This window comes from Cetorhinus maximus, chromosome 5 (assembly GCF_964194155.1).
Source record: "Cetorhinus maximus chromosome 5, sCetMax3.hap1.1, whole genome shotgun sequence".
Taxonomy (NCBI): Eukaryota; Metazoa; Chordata; class Chondrichthyes; order Lamniformes; family Cetorhinidae; genus Cetorhinus; species Cetorhinus maximus.
This window is the reverse complement of record NC_135883.1, coordinates 100,041,253-100,062,362: the sequence shown is the minus strand read 5'-3', so window position 1 is coordinate 100,062,362 and position 21,110 is coordinate 100,041,253. Positions and strand designations below refer to the sequence as shown.

The window sequence follows — 21,110 nt, the reverse complement described above, 5'->3', positions numbered from 1 at the left end:
AGGCAGAAAGTTAGCTAGTAATATAAAAACCGATAGTAAGAGTTTCTACAAGTATTTGAACAGAAAGAAAAACTAAAGCTAGTGCTGGGCCTCTAGGGAGTGAGCCTGGAGAATTGACAATGGAAAACAAAGGAATGGTGGAGGCATTGAATGAGTATTTTGTCTGTCTTCACTGTAGAAGACTTGGAAAACTTCCCAAAGATAATTGAAAATCAAGAGATGATAGGGAGAGATGAACTTAGCAAATAGGGAAAGTTCTAGATTCCATCATTCAGGAGGTTATAGCAGGATACTTAGAAAATCACAATGTGATTAGGCAGAGCCAACATGGCTTTACGAAAGGGAAATGATGTTTAACTAATGATGTTTAACTAATCTATTAAAAGTTCTTTTGACTAAGTAACATTCAAGCTGTATAAAAGGGAACCTGTAGATGTGGTGTACTTGGATTTCCAAAAGGCATTTGATAAGGTACCACATCAAAAGTTACTACACAAGATAAGAGCAAATGCTGTAGGGGGGGGTAACATATTAGCATGGATAAAGGATTGGTTAGCGAATAGGAAGCAGAGAGTAGGGATAAATGGGTCTTTTTCAGATTCACAAGCTGTAACTAGTGGAGTGCCACAGAGATCAGTGGCGAGTCCTCAACGATTTACAATGTATATCAATAACTTGGATGAAGGGACTGAATGTCTGGTAAATTTGCTGATGACACCAAGATAGATAGGAAAGTAAGTTGTCAAGAGGACGTAGAGAATTTGCAAAGGGATATAGAGAGGTTAAGTGAGTGGGCAAAAATTTGGCAGATGGAGTATAACATGGGTAAATGAGAACTTGTCCATTTTGGCAGGAAGAATAAAAAGGCTGAAAACCATTTAAATGATGAGAGATTGCAGAACTCGGTGGTACAGAGGGTTCTGGGTATCCTGGTACATGAAGCACATAAAGTTAGCATGCAAGTACAGCAAGTGATTAAGAAAGCAAATGGAATGTTGGCATTTATTGCAAGTGGAATGGAATATAAAAGTGGGGAAGTTTTATTGCAGCTGTACAGGGCAGCTGGTGAGACCATATCTGGAATACTGTGTACAGTTTTGGTCTCCTTTTTTGAAAAAGAGATACAATTGCTTTAGAAGTTCAGAGAAGGTTCATTTGACTCCTGGGATGAATGGCTTATCTTATGAGGAAAGGTTGAACAGGTTAGGTCAATACCCATTGGAGTTTAGAAGAATGAGAGGTGATTTTATTGAAACATGTGATCTTGAGGGGGCTGGATAGGGTGGATACAGGGAGGATGATCCCTCTTGTGGGGGAAGTGAGAACTCAGGGACATAGTTTAAGAATAAAAGGTCTTCTTTTTAAGACAGACATGAGGAGAATTTTTTTGTTATTTAGAGTGTGGAGTTCTCTTTCCCCAGAAGGTAGTGGCAGGTGGGTCTTTACTTAATTCAGCCTTGATTAAATTTAGATTTTTATTAGACAATGGAGTCAAGAATTATGGGGTGCCGATAGGAAAGTGGAGCTGAGACCAGAACCAGATCAAGATCTTATTGAATAGTGGAACAGGCCCGAAGGGCCAAATGGCCTACTCCTCCTGTATCCTATATTCCACTCTAGACATGTGAAGGCACCCCAAAGGCAAATGAATCCAGATACTTTTGTTTGGTTGCACAACCACCATGATGGCCTAGTGGTAATGTGACTAGATTATTAATCCAGAGGCCCAGGCTAATGCTTTGGGGACATGGGTTCAAATCCCACTGGAACAGTTGACGGTTTTTAAGTTTAATGAATAAAATCTGAAATTACTAGCATGAAACTATCATCAATTGGCGTAAAAACATATCTAGTTCACTAGGCCCCCAAACAGAGAGAACTAGAAGAGCAGATATGTAGGCAAATTTCAGAGAAATGTAAAAATGATAGGGTGGTAATAGTGGGGGATTTCAACTTCCCCAACATTAACTGGGTTAGTCATGGTGTGATAGGTTTAGAGGGAGCGGAATTCTTAAAATGCATCCAGGAGAGCTCTTTAAGCCAGTACGTACAAGAGAGGGGGTGGCCCTGGACTTAATTTTAGGGATTGAAGCCAGGCAAGTGGTAGAGGTATCAGTGGGGGAGCATTTTGCAGATAGTGATCATAACTCCGTTAGATTCAAGGTTGTTATGGAAAAAACAAGGATGGGCCAGAAATCAGGGTTCTAAATTGGAGGAAGGCCAATTTTAATAAGATCAGATATGATTTGGCCAGAGTGGACTGGGAGCAGCTACTTTTAGGTAAATCTGCATCAGAGCAGTGGGACTCATCGAAGAAGGAAATAGGGAGAGTATAGGGCCAACATATTCCAGTAAAGACAAAGGGTGGGACCAACAAATCCAGGAACCCTGGATGTTGAGGGATATACAGCAGGGAGGTTCTGCTGGAACTGTATAACATGCTGGTTAGGCCACAGCTAGAGTATTGCGTGCAGTTCTGGAATCTGCATTATAGGAAGGATGTGATTGCACTAGAGAGAGTGCAGAGGAGATTTACCAGGATGTTGCCTGGGCTGGTGAGTTTTAGTTATGAGGAGAGATTGAATAGACTGGGGTTATTTTTCTTAGAGCAGAGGAGATTGAGGGGGGACATGATTGAGGTGTATAAAATTGAGGGGCATAGATGGGGTAGACAGGAAGGAACTTTTCCCTTTGGTGGAGGGATCAATAACCAGGGGGCATAGATTTAAGGTAAGGGGCAGGAGGTTTAGAGGGGATGTGAGGAAGAATTTTTTCACCCATAGGGTGGTGGGAATCTGGAATTCTCTGCCTGAAAGGGTGGTAGAGGCAGAAACCCTCATAACATTGAAGAAGTATTTGGATGTGCACTTGCGATGCCATGGCATACAAGGCTACGGGCCTAATGCTGGAAAATGGGACCAGAATAGTTAGGTACTTGTTTGACTGGTGCAGACTCGATGGGCTGAAGGGCCTTTTTCTGTGCTGTAGATCTCTATGACTCAAATGTCCTCTAGGAAGGAAATCTGCTATCCTTACCTGGTCTGGCCTACATATGTAATCCACAGTAATATGGTTGACTCTTAACTGCTTTCTGAAATCGCAAGCCACTCAATCGAAGGGGTATTGTGGATGGGCAACAAATGCTGGTCTTGCCAGTGATGCCCACATCCCGTGATAGAATTTTAAAAAAGCATGAGACTTTTTGCATGCAACCTGAGCAGTATTGAGAGCAATTTTACTCTCTTCATTTTCATTTACATTTTATGATGCCGCTGTTTATTGGCCAGTTTCTATTTTCAGAAAAGTGGAACCATTCAAATAGGCAGTTTCACAATAAAGCCTTGGGCCAGGATTTTCCCATTGGTGATTTGGGGGCGGGGCCCCCTTGCCGAGGGGAAATGACGTCAGGAGGAACCCCCGACGTCATCCCGGTCCCTTTAAGTATTCACGAAGGCGGGCAGACAGCGAAATCAGCTGTCCGCCCGCCGACCTGTCAATGGCTAATTAAGGCCATTGACAGGCTAATTAACCTTATTAAACACCCTGCCCGGCCAACCTTAAGGCTGGCGGGCAGGCCAGGAGCCCCAGCGGGTTGCAGATTATCAATGAAACTTCATCCACTGGCGGGATGAAGTTTCATGTCCTTTTTTAAAAAATTTAATAAATTTTATGTGTTTATTATTAACATGTCATATCTCATGTGACATTGTCACGTGAGGGGGACATGTTAATTTTAATATTTATCTATTTTTCAAGTTTACTTACCTCTCTCAAATCTCCCTGAGACAGCACTTTGCCTCAGGGAGCAGTGCTCACTTTGACAGCTGGGGATTCCCCCCTCACCTCCCCGCACAGGAAGCACATAGCGCTTCCCATTGGGCAGGCCGCTGGACGGGCCTTAATTGGCCCGCCCACTCAAAATGGTTGGCAGGCCCCATTTTGGCAGCGGGGTTCAGCTGCCCGCCTGCCGCTGAGCCTGTGGGACCCGCCCGCCCATCGAGGTAAGAATTCTGCCCTTGGTTTTTAATAGTGAACTCAATGAAGAAAACTTTCCACTTTAGCGTAGAATGTGCTCTGGCCTATTGTTTTCAAGCATGTCTCAAGTATCATCCATTGCACTTCTGAGTTTTTTTGGGTCCATGCCCCACTTAGAATTTGAGCCTATAATCTACATTAACACTTCTACACTAACACTTGAATGCAGACAGAAGGAATGTTTGACAATCCATACTAAAGAAATAGGAGCTTGAGTCGGCCATTTGGCTCTTTAAGCCTGCCATTTGGCTAGATCATGGCTGATCTTCTACCTCAATTCCACCTTTCCACACTATCCCCACATCCTTTAATTTACTACCCAAAAATCCAACCATCTCTGCCATGAATATACTCAACAACTGAGTATATGGGTGGAGAATTCCAAAGATTCACAGCCCTATGAGTGAAGAAATTTCTCCTCATCTTAGTCCTGAATTGCAAACGCAAACACTGCTCCAGCATAAGATCTTGAGTAAATTGCTGCAATTTCATTCAGATGAGACTTTAAACAGACCCTGTCTGTCCTTTTGGGGTGTAAAAGGTCCCATGGCACTGTTTGAAGAAGAGCATAAGAGTTCTTCCAAAGTTTTGGCCAATATTTATCCGTTAACCAATATCATTAAAACAGATAAACTGGTCTTGCATCTCATTGCTGTTTGCGTGACTATGGTGTGTATGGATTGACTGCCGTTCTGCCTGCAAACAAACATTGATTACACTACTGTCAGTGAAATACTTATGATAAGTGCTTTGGGATATCCTGAAGACATGAAAGTTGGTGTATAAATACACATACAATACTTTAAGAATCTCAAAGTTATTTCAGCAATTTTAGGAAATTAATCAGGGAACGAAAAGAAAATAAAATTAAAGCTAGGAGAATTTTAAGTATTTTAATTAATTTTTGAAGTTCTAATAATGCTGATGGCCACCTGTAGTGCTATCCTTGGTAGATTTATTGATTTCTTGTCATTGCTATTTTGCAGGATGCAGGTCAAAAGCATTTTGGAGCTGTCATCTGCAAGTCCTGTGGAATGATTTATACAGCGGCCAGCCCTGAGGATGAAGCACAACATATTCAGTATCACCAAAGGTTCCTAGAAGGGCTCCGTTATGTGGTACGAAAGGTTTTATTAAATTTAATACAATTTACCTTTGCATAAATTGTATATGCAACTTTGTTCAAAATCAGGTTTTAAATTTTTCAAAAATATATCCAAAATGTAACATTCTACTAGTTGATCTCCATGAAGTGGAGCCCAGGAATCAGGAGTGAGTATTGGTTAGGATAATTGGACAAAGACTTTCAGGCTTTATCAAGTCCCCATTTTAAAGTCATGCATTTTGTCCTTTAATCCTATAAATTCCTTTGTACACATTTATAATTGACACTACCACTGTAAATTTGTCATACTCTAATTATACAGTTCCACCAGCAGTAACCCTGTGCTCCATTGGTTGGGTAGCATTATTACAGCTTCTGTTGTTAAAGAGAAGAAAAATTTACATTTGTGTAACACTTTCAAAGCACTCTACAGCCAATCATGTACTTTTGAAGTGTAGTCGCTATTGTAAGGTAGGTAACACAGCAGCCAATTTACATGCAGCAATCTGCCACAAACAGCATTGTGATGACCAGACAATCTATGCTTGTGATGTTGATTGAGAGATAAATATTGAGAGATAAATAAAGCTGGTGAGCGGTATGGCATGATGAAGCTAACAAACATTGCTATGGTTGCTTGCTTTTGTGGGGAAAAGTGAGATCCATATTAGTTTCCTTCCTATTGCCACCCTCCCCCCCCCCCCCCCCCCCCTGTCCTTCCAGTCACTCATGATTCTGTGCTGCTACTGTATTTCCCTCCAAGTTCAGGACCCCTGTACCTTTCTCCTTAAATACTGGGGTAGAGTTGTATTGTCTGAGGCGCCAGCTTTCAAATGAGATGTTGAACCAAGGCCCTGTCTGCTCTGTCAGGTGAATGCAAAAATCCCATGACACTATTCTGAAGAAGAAGAGAGTTGTCCCTGGTGGTCAAAGTTTATCCGTTAATCAAATCATGAAAAAATCTGGACATTGTCACATTTCTGCTTGTGGGAGCTTGCTATGCCCCAATTGGCTGCCATATTTCCTACATAATGAAAGAAACTCTTCCTATTTTTGTCTGTCTTTTCCCACTCCCTCTTTCTCTTAACACCACCCTTTCTTCTTCAGCTGCTCCCTCTCTTCCACCCTAGGAGTGGACTGCTTATAGAATATATGCCCCAATTTCAGAATAAATGAGTAAAAGCCTCTAGAAATCATTGGTATGGAGGTGAGTGAGGTGTAGGAGAAATCTTGCATTCAATCTGTAAGCTGTTTTAATCTTGCCGATTGTAGAGGTGTACCACAAATTCAGCAGGATGGGAATATGGTTGGAATATGAAAAACACGCAGCAAGGGGACCAAAAAACTGAGGGCGTAGCAGGTGGTACCCACCATTTGGGGAAAGATGTGCATGAAATTGAAGCATGCCGCAAATTTCACTCGGTCCTCTCACTTCAGACTTTATGCAGCTGAAATGATTCCACCATAGATCTCCATTAGGAAATATAGGCTTGGGGCTGCAAGCGAACGCCAAAGACAATGGTCCCAGGCTTGTGGTGGAAAGTATAGCCATCCTGTATAGCTGGATAGAGACAGAGCGAGGAAAAGGGTATAACATTGACGTATAGGAATTCACAAGATTTCCGTGGCCATCCAGATGTGGAAATCAACTTGGAGGTAAAGTCCTCCTCTCTCATTTTTGCAGGGAGTGATGTTGCCACGGGGAGATTTTCCAATGTGGCTGATTTGGTGACAACTGAGATTTGGCAGCTGTAGATTTTATAACATGGGTTTTGTTGCACAGATTAGTTTTGGATCAGGGGAATAACAATGTTTGGATATGTTCAGTGGGCTTAGTTTCAGCTGAAAGATAAAACTTCTTAAAAAAAATTATTTGATCACTTGAGCTTAGTTTTACTGAATTATACCTTGTTTTTACATGATCTTGCTACTGAGCACTGTTGTTTGTCTCTTACTTAACAGATTTTAAAACATTCAGGGATATCAATGTTTTTAGACTAATGAAGGCCTTTCTTGTCCATCTTTTTATTAATGCTTGTGATGTGCGTGTCGCTGGCAATATGTTTATTATTTATACCTAGTTGCCCCTGAGAAGATGATGGTGGTTCCTCATCCAGCATCACCACACTAGGTGTATGGTGAAAGCGCTCCCAGAATGTTAGGTAGGAAGTTACAGTGGCCATGAAGGAATGTTGATGTAAGCCTAAGTCAGGATGATGTGTGACTTGGGGAACTAGGAAGTAATGCTATTTCCATGCACCAGTTTTACCATCCTTCTTGATTTTAAAGGTTTGCAAGCTTTTGTTGCTTCACTCCCACTCCCTACCCGTCACCGCCTTGTTTAAAATAAAAGCCCATGTAATCATGATTCACCCCCCCCCACCATGTTTACTATGATTGACTATCAATACTAGGGTGTAACTTGACTCAAAGTTTTTCCTCCCATTATTGTTAGCACCCAGCCTCCATTGTGTGATATTTAATATATTTGGTTTAGATTATGATAACCTCTTATTCATTGATTTTGTCTTGTGCTCAACACCATTAATTTCTGGTCACAAAGTGTTTTTATGCATAGTTCTTAACAAAACTTGCACTGGTGACTGGCTTAAACTGCCTTTTTAAGACAGGAGCGCTCTGATTTTTAGTGTTAATAAATAGTGTGCTCTTAATTGGTCCTGGCTATGTTGTTGGTGAGGTTCTGAAGTTTGGGGCTGGATTTTACAGTTGCCATGGTCCTCTCCTCCCTCCCCTGCCCCCACCCCTGAGAAGGCCACCTGCTGGATTCTATGTGCTGGCGGGGGAGCCTAAAATCCCACCTTTGGATTCAGTGGCAGCCTTAACAAAGGTGATGTGGTTAACCATAGGTTAGAATGGAATCAGATTTAGCTGTACTATCCCTAAAGTCAAATGTCAACTGACCAGCCGTGAAGTAGTGCCATTGGGTGACATGTTAAGAGGGCTGGTACAGACTATGGTAGGATAAACAAACATGCCTTCCTATCTGCAGGGAAGTGTGAAGAAAATTTCAGCAGAATGAAGAGAGGACCACACCATGTCACTTAACTATAACATTCATTCTTTTGAATTGTTGAGTCTTGAAACTGCAGTTTTATAAAAAATATTTCTATTCAACACGACAGAGATGGAAGAAAGAGCGTGTGGTGGCAGAATATCTGGATGGAAAGATTATATTGATACTGCCAGATGACCCTAAATATGCTCTCAAAAAGGTAAAAAAAAAAGTAGCATGTTGATGGACTTCCTCCTAAAGCCTGTAGTATATTGGTGATTGATTAAATATAAATCTTAGGCACAGTTTTCAACAGAATGGCTTGATGTTACTTGGAATAAAATCAATCTATGCAATCTATTTTTTAGTTCAAAATAATTTAGTTCAAATTTGCTGATAATTCAATTTTATAAGTACTGACTTCCTGGGCAGAAGTTTGCCCTTGGTGGGGGTGCTCAGCGGGGTCAACTGCCACCCACGATCGGCACCACACTGCAATTTTATGCGGTCAGGCCAATTAAGTCCCACCCGGCGTGAAACACGAGCGGCAGAGCTCAGCACTGCCTGTGTGGGTGGGGGGAGTAGGCGAGTGGGCCTCTTGCGAACTTTGCGCATGCATGCGAAACAGCACTTCAATCTCTCTGAAACATGGAGTTGCCTCGGAGATGAAGCGCTGTTTAAAAAAAAATAATGAAGAAAATAAAAATGTCATAAAACATCTCCCCTCATGAGACTCTCACATGAGTACGGACATATTTTTAATTCAAGTGTGAAATGTTTATTTAATTTTTATTTGCTTAAGAAAACGTCATCCCGCCCATGGATGAGGTTTCCTAAAAAGCGCAATGGCTGCTTAGCGTTTTCGCTTGCCTGCCAACCATAAGGTTGGACGGGCAGCTTAAATTTGAATTTAATTACCTTTGTAATGGCCTTAATAGGCCTTTTAATTGTCGGCGGGCACGCTGCCAACTCCAGTGCGCGCCCACCTAACGAAATATCGCGGGACTATGCGATGATGTTGGGACGCTCGCCAGACATCATCACGCATCATTTTACACTTGGCCGGGTCGGGTGCGTGCCCACCCGCTGAACTCCATATTCTACCCCCTATTTCCATGTGTTAAAGGTTAACTTAGATTTTTGGATAGATTGATAATCTCGGCTGACACTTCAATGCAAGCTTTGTGGATTGCTGCCTATACCACCAACCCAAGGGTGAGGAAAGAGACCTGGGAGAAGGGAAACAAAGTAGCTCCATGAATTGTTTCCTTTTTAAAAACAAATAAATGCACTCCTCACATTTGGTATTAGAGGGGACAGGAGAAAAATAAGTTTGAGGAGGTAGTTGTGTATTCAAAGAGCTAAGAGTTACTGATCTACAGGATGGACATGGAACAGTTGGTGGTTTTAGAGAGTGTGGGACAGAGAAGCTTAATATGATCAAACCAGATCTGATGATTGATCACTCAGCTGATTGTGTCTATGGTAAGATCAAGTTTGCTTCCTTCTTATTTAAGAGAACAAAGATGGAGATGTGCATGCTTTTTTTTAAATAAGGTAGAAGAAGTGCGAGAGTTGGTCGATAATGAGCTGGGGTTTCAGCAAGCCACATTAAGCTACCAAGGGCGAAGCAAAACCTACATGTTTGTCTCTAATGAGAAGAAGATTGTTGGCTGTCTTATCGCAGAACATATCAAACAGGTAAAGCTTCTATACACATCTGTACACATACAACTGAGATGGTGTATATGTTCATAAAAATGGTGGTTGGTGAGACTGGACCGTGAAATAAAATCTATTATTTACGTCAAGTAGTGTTAAAGTTAAACCAACATCTAGAAAATGTTAGATTAAAACAAAATTACTTGGCTTAACTAAACTACTTGCTTAAACCTGCAGAAAACCCATGCTGATGTACTAATGTGCCTTCATCTCCCATACTTTCTCTGCTAAAATGTACAGTAAATGCTGTACATCCCACATCCCAAAAAAAAATATATTTTTTTAATTGAGCTCTTTTTATACTTCTGCTCCCCTGTGCTCTCAGACTTCATAGCTACAGCACAATCACTTTCATGCCTCAATCATATGAGTGCTGTTAGAGCCCAGATATCCTCAAAGTCCTCCCAGACTCCAAATTATACAAATCAACTTTCAGTCCCACTCCTCATGACTGGTCATAGTCCATGCCTATTGCACCATCATCTTCCAGTTTATCTCAACCCCTAGCAACTTTGTCCTGGTCCTTCCTATGCTCTGTTTCCTTCCTACTGTATAATCCAGTCCCTCCTGACTTAATTTCTAACATAACCTTCTCTGCCATCAACTCATATACGGTGACAATTATTCTGACCCAAATCCAACCCAGTATGTGTTGCTTCCCATCTTACTGAGGCCTGTGGAACTATTAACTGGTAGGATATTGAGTACTGTACATCATTGAAGAAACAGAAGCCATATACGATATGTGCAGAAGGGACAAGAGGCAGGAGGAGAGACTTACAGAAACAAAGGCTGGAATTTTCCATTTTGGATTTCCTGCCACATCCAGTCGTGAATGGTGGTGGACAATTAAACAACTCGCTGGAGGAGGAGGCTCCACAAATATCCCCATCCTCAACGATGGAGGAGCCCAGCACATCAGTGCAAAAGATGAGACTGAAGCATTTGCAACAATCTTCAGTCAGAAGTGCCAAGTGGATGATCCATCTCTGCCTCCTCTGGAGGTCCCCAACATCACAGATGCCAGTCTTCAGCCAATTCAATTTACTCCAAATGATATCAAGAAAGAGCTGTAGGCACAGGATACTGCAAAGGCTACAGCCCCTGACAATATTCCGGCAATACTATTGAAGACTTGCGCTCTAGAACTTGCTTTGTCCCCTAGCCAAGATGTTCCGGTACAGCTACAACTCTGGCATCTACCCGGCAATGTGGAAAATTGCCCAGGTATATCCTGTGTACACAAAGCAGGACAAATCCAACCTGGCCAATTACTACCCCACTAGTCCACTCTTGATCATCAGTAAAATGATGGAAGGGGTCATCAACAGTGCTATCAAGCAGGCTAGCAATAGCCCGCTCACTGAGTTTGGGTTCTGCCAGGGTCACTCAGCTTCCTACCTCATTACAGCCTTGGTTCAAATATGGCCAGAAGAGCTGAACTCTAGGTGAAGTGAGAGTGACTGCCCTTGACATCAAGGTCGCATTTGACGGAGTGTGGCATCCCTTAGCAAAACTGGAGTCAGTGGGAATTGGGTGGGGGTGATCTCTCCGCTGGTTGGAGTCATACCTAGCACAAAGGAAGATGGTCGTGGTTGTTGCAGGTCAATCATCTCATTTCTAGGACATCACTGCAGGAGTTCCTCAGGGTAGTGTCCTAGGCCCAACCATCTTCAGCTGCTTCATCAATGACCTCCTTCCCGTCATAAGGTCAGAAGTGGAGATGTTCACTGATGATTGCACAATGATTGCACCATTTATGACTCTAACACTGAAGCAGTCCATGTCCAAATGCAGCAAGACATGGACAATTTCCAGGCTTTGGCTGATGAGTGGCAAGTAACGTTCGCGCCACACAAGTGCCAGGCAATGACCATCTCCAACAAGAGACAATCTAACCATCACTCCATGACATTCAGAGGCATTACCATCACTGAATCCCCCCCACTATCAACATCCTGGGGGCTACCATTGACCAGAAACTGGACTAGCCATATAAATACTGTGGCTACAAGAGCAGGTCAGAGGCTAGGAATCCTGCGGCAAGTAACTCACCTCCTGACTCCCCAAAGCCTGTCCATGATCTACAAGGCACAAGTCAGGAGTTGATGGAAAACTCTCCACTTGCCTGGATGAGTGCAGCTCCAACAACACTCAAGCTTGACATCATCTAGGACAAAGCAGCCCGCTTGATTGGCACACCTTCCACAAACATACATTCCCTCCACCACTGACCCACTGTGGCAGCAGTATGTACCATCTGCAAGATACATTGCAGAAACTTACTAAGGCTCCTTAGACAGTACCTTCCGAACCCATGATCGCTACCATCTAGAAGGACAAAGGGGAAGACACATGGGAACTCCACTACCTGTAAGTTCCTCTCCAAGCCACTCACCATCCATACTTGGAAATATATCACTGTTCCTTCACTGACGCTGGGTCAAAATCCTGGAACCCCCTCTAATAGCACTGTGGGTGTACCTACACTGCACGGACTGCAGGAGTTCAAAAAGGCAGCTCACCACCAGCTTCTTAAGGGCAATTGGGGATGGGCAATAAATGCTGACCTAGCCAGTGACGCCCACATGCTGTAAATGAATGAAAAAGATAAAATTCAAATTCCACCGTCTGTCGCAGTGCAATTCGAACCAGGGTGTCCAGATCATTACCCTGGGTCTCTGGATTACTCGTCCAGTGTCAGTATCGCTACATCTCCAGAATGGCCCACATATCCTATTTCATATTGTCGTATTAATTGGCTTGAAGTGCTTTGGACATCCTGCAAATTCTTTATTTTTTCATCAGTACCTTGTTCGTCATTCAAGGTGAAAAGATGACCATTTGCACCATCTGGAGTGTTTAATAGAGTTTTGATGGTTAGATAGGTGAGTGCTAAGGCTGATCTGAGCCTGGAAGGTTCTGCTTGAAGGATACCACAAACAATTGTGTTTGGATGAGTTGCTGGCTCGGGATTTCCCCTCCTTGCATTTTCTCTCTGCCTCCGATATCTGCTAGCTTTCAAAGGAGGCTGCATTTTTTTTATTCGGTTGTGACAGGTGCACTGATCCTGGGCAAGCTTCTCCCAAGACTCTTAAATACAGCAGTACATTATCTGTAACTTTGGTCATGGAGCGCAAGACTGTTAGATGAGAAGTGAAACAATGATAATGCAGTATGGCACACATCCCAATGAAAGTAGTGGTAGAGTGGAATTGGTTTTTTTTTCTCCCTAGATGAGAAGTACCTTTTTTTGGGGGGGGGAAAAAGGTGTCAAGTTCTCCTTGTGTTCCCCCCTTTATTGGTTAACAAAGGCATCCATTAATTCATGCATCCGATCAACACAACTAACATTTACAAAAGTGACAACCAACACATCAAGGTTGGGTAGATACATTAAAACAATGTTTTCTTAAAGAAAAAAATTTGTTATCCTGAGTTTGCTTCTGTTGCTGTTTATTAAAATGAGATTTAACTTTCAATGTGCTATCTAAAATTGAGCAGTGAACTTTTTTTGTGTACCGGAAGTCCAGTTGTAAATTTCTATGGTTGAGACGGGAATACTATTTCTAGGGATTCACTGTTTGAGTCAATTTACTCTTCAATCTTCCTGTGGTATCTCCAAAGGCCTTTCGGGTGCTATCTGAGCCTACCGATCAGAAAAACTCTGAGAACGACGCACTATTTGAATATCATCGTGCTTGGAGATGTTCTACAACGCCAGAAGAGGCTATCTGTGGCATAAGCAGAATATGGGTCTTCAGTTTGATGCGGAGAAAAGAAATTGCCAGCAGAATGGTTGACATTGTCAGGTAAGCCCTCAGTGTGCTTTATAGTATTAGGGATTCAACCCAGATTAGTCCATATAGCTAAAATGTTTGTATTTTCACATGTTTTGAAGTCATTGTATCCTGCAAATGTCACCAATCTGCTTTAGAATAGCTATGCAAAGAGCACTACTGGTATCCAAATTTTCAATCACGTACCACCAGCAAGGAACTTTACCTGCCCTCGATTTTCTGATAGGGCTGGTGACATCCCTTATTGCCAGCTCAATTTTGGAAAATTAACCCCATACTACCAAAACATGTATACTGCAGGAACTTCAACTAAATTGAAGGCAAATTATGTTGAATATCTAAATGAGCATCAGTTGCTGTGGAATTTGCATTCCATTTATATTGCTTTAATTTTGTGAATGTTGTCATGTGTCGAGAGAGTTTGTGATCTGAACAGCAATCTGCGTCTTTGTCATGAATGCTGAGATCGCTGACCTTAATTCAAATGTACAAAAGGATCTTTTCTCTGCCTTTAACATAAGACATCACGCAGGACTTATAAACTTCATTGCTGGGGAGTACATCTCTAGGCAAAGAACTGGATTTGCTTAACAGAGCATGGCTGGTGTAGGCATGAATGAAACTGCTGCCTATTAGTGATGTCACATCTGACTTTTCTAATTGCTGCTAAAAAAGTGGCAGATAAAGAGCCTAGGCCTTAAGCTCTGGAATCCTGCTATCCCTCTCTTCCCCAAAACCCCTCTATGCCTCCTTCCTCTAAGTCACTCCTTAAAACCTACTTCTGACCAGGCTTTTGTTCACCTGCCCTAATATGTGGCATGGTTTCAAATTTTGCCTGCTTAACAGTCCAGTGAAGCATTGTGGGAGGTTTTACTATGTTAAAGGTGCTTTACAAATGGACGTTTTGGACCAACCAGCTATTTCGGCATCAGGTGCGATGGAGCCATTTCTAGGAACAGTCTCTGAACATGCACATAGGACCAGAGCCACTTCAATCCCAAATGGAACCCATTGATAACTAACAACAAATGACCTCACTTAATCCTCTCATTGGGGAAGCAGTTAGGAGTAAAAGCAGAAAATTCTGGAAAAAATCAGCGGGTCTGACAGCATCTGTGGAGAGAGAAAGTTCACATTTTGAGTCTATATGACCCTTCTTTTGAAGAAGGGTCATAAGGGCTCAACATTGACTCTTTCTCTCTCTCCACAAACGCTGTCAGACCTGCTTAGTTTTTCCAGCATTTTCTGTTATTATTTCAGATTTCCAGCATCTGCAGTATTTTCCTTTTAAGCAGTTAGGAGCAGTAGGTACATTGAAGTGTACCAGATGTAAATAGATTTTAATTAGTAGTTTTGCTTGTTCCTCTGTACAAGGAGTTATGGCATAAATATTATGATGATCATATTTATGCCGTAGAACTCAACATAGAACCGTTGAGAGCCTTTCCTAATGTTGGTTTGAATTATGAAGAAACATAACACAAAATATATTATCTGCCAGGTGCTGATTCAGCATTTTAAAAATCTGTTGTCCTTCCCCAGCCTACTTCATTGTTGTAGGTCAGTCTGCTGTTCGTGCTGAAATCCCACTTCCCTAAGCATATTCTGCCAATTTTAGTTCATTGAAATAAACTGTTTATTTAAGCCAGTAACTCAGCACACGCAACTAATAAGTTATCACAGTAAAGGACTTCCAATAAACCAGAAAAATTAATAAATCCTGATAATCGGGTGTCATATACAATTGTATTATGTTACTGGTCTAGTATTCCGGAGGTCTGGACAAATAATCCAGAGAAAAGAGCTCAGCTCCAACCATGCTATTTTGTGAATTGGAATTTAGTTTTAATAAATCCAGGGAACAAATTACCATGCTGGTAGTAGTCAGTAATATTGTTTAGGAAAGAAGACTTCACACCCATAGCTGATTTAAGTCTATATGTGACTCCAGTCCCACGCCTACGTGGTTGATTTTTAAGTGACCCCTAAGTTGATTTGCCAAGCCGCTCAGTTGTATCAAAACCGTTACAGCACCTCCACCATTCCAGGGTCACTAGGGATGTCCACGTATTATATAGGATATAAAACATTAAAAAAGGCCAGTTAGCTCAACCACTCCATACTGGTGTTAATGCTCCACTTAAGCCCCCTCCCATTCTTCCACATCTACCTATCAGAATAGCCTTCTATGCTTTTTATTTGCTTATCAAGCATCCCCTTAAATACATCTGCACTATTCACCTCAACTGCTCCCTGTGGAAGAGCGTTCTATATTCTCACCATTCTGAGTAAAGAAGTTTCTTATGAATTCCCTATTTCATTTCTTGGTAACCATCTTATATTGATGGCCTTTAGTTTTACTCTTGCCAACAAGTGGAAACACTCTGGGTGGGATTTTCCACCCCCGCCCGCTGCTGGGATTGCCCGGTCCTGCCAAAAGTCAACGGACTTTTTGCTGGACCACCAAATCTCCCACAGCGGGTCCTGCCCAAAACGAGGCTGGAAAATCCCAGCCTATGTCTGTTCGATCAAAACCTTCCATAATTTTGATGACTTCTATTAAATTGATTCCCAGTCTTCTTTCAAAAAAAAAGAGACCCAGCTCGTTCATCCTTTCCTGATGACCAGCCAGAGAATTAATTTTCCTTTTTTTTAAAAAAAAAACTGGCAGCATTACAAATAATGATTTTCTTTTTATATTCCATTATTCTGTTTCTTAAATGCACCTTGAATTTTGCATAATTAAATTTAACATGCTTCCATCTCTTTCAGAAATACGTTCATGTATGGAACTTGCCTGAATAAGAATGAAATTGCCTTCTCTGACCCAACACCATCTGGCAAGCTTTTTGCAACTAAATACTGCCAAACCCCAAATTTCCTTGTTTATAATTTCATTGGTTAACCTGAAAAACTAAAGTTTGGCTTTCAGTAGCCATTTACTTTCAGATGAATTCAGCTTTACCTCTGCATTTTATATTGGAGGTAACATTTATTGGAAAAAGAACTCACTTTGGCTTTACATAATGTAGACTAATCTCTGAATATCTGATTTTAGAAACATACACTGTTCTTTTGACATACTTTGCACTGTTTGCTATGTGCTCTCTTAAATTAAGTTTTGGGAGTTTTTGCAATGTTGAAGGTTACTGAATGTTAATTATGCCATGTTAAACTGGGTTTGTGGAAACTGTTTCTAAGATGCTAAATGGAAAGGATTGATTGGGAAAAGTAAATGTAGACCTTGTTTGTTTTTATTGTTCACCTTTCTCTCCATTAAAGTACCTGCCTATAACACAGGCTGCTTGAGTGCAGGTTTCACAATATAAAATTTAGTTTTGAAGAGTGAGATATTTGCATAATAACCTTGCCACTGTTGGTGAATTTCTGAAGATTGACCATATCTTATTGTGCATATTTTAGAAGCTTTTGGTCCTTCAGAACACTTAAACCAACACAATTGTCAAGTAACATTTTTATCAGTAATAATTACTTGTTAGGTTTTCTGCTTGTTTGAGCAAAAAATTAACGTTTTTGTCCTACCACAATAAAGTCTTTAATGAAGTATTCATCGTCATTTTTATTTTCCTATTACTGTTTCGATGTTTTGTGTCGAGGCTTAAGCCCCTTTGTTTTTGAAAATATGATTCAACTGACTGGAAATTCTTCAATTTAAAATGAGACAGAACAAACTACTTAAAAATACAAAACTACCTTCCAAGGTGAAGGTGAAAAAGAAACAAATCGCCCCCTGGGGATTTTCAAAAGAGAGACATTTCCTATCATTCAGAGATTCATCGAAACTTTTCACTTTCTAAGGAAAAGACATTAAAATGCAAATTGCGGATATTGAAACAGTGGCTACCACAGACAAACCTGCCTGAAGCTCCTTGGAAACACACAATAGGTAAAGTATAACAGGCAACGCTGTAGCCAATTCAGAGATTGCTGGAAAGTTTTCAGAGGAAACTGGATGAAGCTGGGCTCTCTTGGAACAAGTGAATTAACCAGTTTGGAAGCCAACTTTACTAGAAATCTACCAGTGAACTGGGATCTCGTAATAATTGCAACATCTTCCACATCTGACCACATCCATGAAACCAGCTAATCGAAATTGGCCACATTGTTAAAAATCTGCGCCTCAAGGACAAAGGGCATAACCGTATTTTCTTTTACCTGTGTGTGGGCTGAATGACTGCATGAGGGCTGAATGTTTGACGTCATGTTTTTATTTTTTTCCTCTGGTTTAATGGTTAAAATATTTGCTCTCTTTGACTCAAGAAAACCTTGTTTTATTGGTTCCTTATTGCTCATAGCTTAAATAGTTACATTTGGATTTGGAAAAGGCACATCCTCGTGAAAAAGAAACTTGAACTTTAGTTGTGACCAACCGAAGAAGTTGAATAAAGGGGAGACATTTCACCCCTTCTCACCTGACCATAACAAAATTGGGGCCTCGTATCCAGAATTGTTTCCACAGACACAAATGAATTGGAGTGGGGAAAGTAAATTGTTCCTTCAATTTAAAAACTGCAAAACTTAACTACATCCTTGTGGAGGTGTGGCCAGTAAAAAAAAAAAAGCAATTCTTTAGAGTGTTATGACACAGCAGTTTGTAAAGGCTGAGTTATTTAAAATCCCAGAGGGAAACTTTGAACAACTGACATAAAACATAACCTATATTTTCAGTTGATAAGTTGCAGCTCTATATGCAGGAATAAGACCACCAATTCTTGAGGTTTTTATATCAAACTAAATGAGACAGTGATTAATTTACAACAAATTAAACACATACACATGGCTACAAATTACCATTATAACTTTTTAACCAATTAATCTCCACTAAGGCAACAATAACTAATAGACTTAAACAGACACCAGGCAAAGCATTTTTCACCTTACAGGCTTAGATTTTACATGCCTCTGACCTGCACATACAAACTCCTTTCTGTTATACCCAGCCTTTCTCTTTGAATGTAAATTCCCATTGTATCACCAGGCCCTTTGAACCTCTTTCATAGTACCAATTTTATTAGCAATATAAACATTGCTTGGTATCTGCTAGCTAGGTGCAAGATTTCACTCTCACTCTTGAATGCTCTATTGTGACAAAATGCAGATGAACCCTCTACCTTCCTATTTACATCTCAAAACTACTGTACATCAAAGCATCCAGACTAGCTGGCTTTAATCCAATTAACACACTAAACCTTGATTTAAAAACAAATAATTTCCAATAACATTATATACATTAATATCTTCATAACATGCAGTATAGACTGCCCACTGAGATCCAGGAAGTCATTGGGTAACCTGGATATGACCCAGCTGAAGTCCTCAGTGTATCACTTGCAGGGGGTGCTGGTACCAACAGGCCCTAAAAATAACAATCAGGGCATACTACCACAAGGGGCCTCACGACTGGGACAAAGGACCAAGTTTTCTTCTGTTCGTGACCAGGGACTCTCCCAATGAGTCCCTGGTTTTACTGTTTGAATTGGTTTTCAGACACAAAGTGAGGGAGCCTCTGAAACAAATCAAGGAGAGATTTGTAGAAAAGGAGGAAGAAGTCTCCGTGTTAGACTACAGTGATGTGGCTCAAGACCACTTAAAAAAAACTCCCAAAAAGCTCTGAAAAAACAAGCAGGCAAACGTATCAGGGCCCAACCCTTTCAGTCAGGAGACTAGGTGCTAGTGCTCCTACCAATAATAGGTGAACCTCTAAAAGCCAGGTTCAGTGGCTAACAAAGAAGGATGAGGAGGTAAACTATTTAACTGACACCCAAGACCGCAAGGAAAAAGCAAAGGTCTGCATCATGTCAGCATGATAAAACAATATCACAGCCGAGAAGGGGACAAGCATGTAACAACCTGGGTTTTAGAGGTTCATCCTGTATTGGTAGTCTCCTGGCTGAAAGGTTTGGCCCTGGCACATTTGTCTGCTTATTCAATAACCTCAGACCTGGAGGATGAAAGGAACAGTGAGGCTGAATTAGAGGGAGACATGCGAGGCCCACATTGAACCTCCTACTGTCCTGCTAGCAAACACAAAAATTCTAGCACAGCTGAACACCATATTCACCCACCTAAATGCAGAACAGCGAGGAGATCTAACAAGACTGTTCACTGCATTTAAAAATATCTGTAGCGACAAGCCAAGCTGCACCACTTTATCTCTACGTGATGTGGTTGTGGGAAAGCTCCCTACCATAAGGCAACATCTCTACTGTCTAGGCCCAGAAAAGCCAGCCCAGGTTTAGGAGGAGATTAACCATATGTTGGAACACCAACTAATAGAGCCTAGCAGCAGTAGCTGGAGCTCCCCAGTTGTGCTCGTGCCCAAGCTGGACAGCTCAGCAAGGCTCTGCATTGACTACCAAAAAGATCACATGGAATTAGGGATAATATATTAGCTTGGATAGAGGATTGGTTAACCAACAGAAAGCAGAGAGTCGGGATAAATGGGTCTTCTTCTGGATGGCAAGCTGTAACTAGTGGGATGCCACAGGGTTCGGTCCTTGGGCCCCAACTATTTAGTCTATATTAATGACTTGGATTCAGGGATAGAAGGTACTATAGCTAAACTTGCAGATGATACCAAAATAGGTGGGAAAGTAAGTTGCAATGAAGAAATAAGAAATTTACAAATGATATGGACAGGTTAGGTGAATGGGCCAAAATTTGGCAGATGGTGTTTAACGTGGATAAGTGTGAGGTTATCCATTTTGGTCGGAAGAATAAAAAGGCGACTTATTATTTAAATGGAGAGAAACTTCAGAATGCTTCAGTGCAGAAGGGTCTGGGTGTCCTTGTGCATGAATCGCTGAAAGCTAGTATACAGGTACAGCAGGTAATAAGGAAGGCAAATGGAATTTTGACATTTATTGCTAAAGGAATAAAGTATAAAAAAAGGGAAGTGTTGTTGCAACTGTACAAGTGGTGAGACCGCACCTGGAGTACTGTGCACAGTTTTGGTCCCCTTACTTGAGGAAGAATATAGTTGCACTGGAGGCAGTTCAGAGGAGGTTCACTAGATTGATTCCAGAGATGCGGGGCTTGTCTTATGAGAAGAGATTGAGCAGTTTAGGCCTATATTCGCTAGAGTTTAGAAGGATGAGAGGAGATCTAATTGAGGTATATATGATGCTAAAGGGGATAGACAAAGTAGACGTGGAGTGGATATTTCCCCTTCTGGGGCATTCTAAAATGAGAAGCCATAGTTTTAGGCTAAGGGGTGGTAGATTTAAATCAGAGATGAGGAGGAATTACTTTTCTCAAAGGGTCATGAATCTGTGGAATTCACACTTACCTCAGAGTGCAGTGGATGCTGGGACGCTGAATAAATTTAAGGAGGAGATAGACAGATTTTTAATTAGTAATGTGTTGAAAGGTTATGGGGAGAGGGCGGGAAATTAGAGTTGAAGCCGAAATGAGA

The 21,110-nt window shown here is 41.3% G+C and overlaps 1 protein-coding gene across 3 annotated transcripts in view; it reads left to right on the top strand.

Annotated features, from left to right (window-relative positions):
* esco2 (establishment of sister chromatid cohesion N-acetyltransferase 2) overlaps positions 1-17,244 on the top strand; it is a 43,801-nt gene extending 26,557 nt beyond the window's left edge. For all 3 annotated transcript variants that reach the window (XM_078542245.1, XM_078542244.1, XM_078542243.1), the window contains 5 exons: positions 5,022-5,153; positions 8,284-8,373; positions 9,711-9,854; positions 13,503-13,687; positions 16,448-17,244. In XM_078542245.1, the coding sequence (XP_078398371.1) occupies positions 5,022-5,153; positions 8,284-8,373; positions 9,711-9,854; positions 13,503-13,687; positions 16,448-16,580 (684 nt within the window). In that variant the 3' untranslated portion in view covers positions 16,581-17,244. The remainder of the gene's footprint in view (positions 1-5,021; positions 5,154-8,283; positions 8,374-9,710; positions 9,855-13,502; positions 13,688-16,447) is intronic.
* Positions 17,245-21,110: the final 3,866 nt, after the last annotated feature.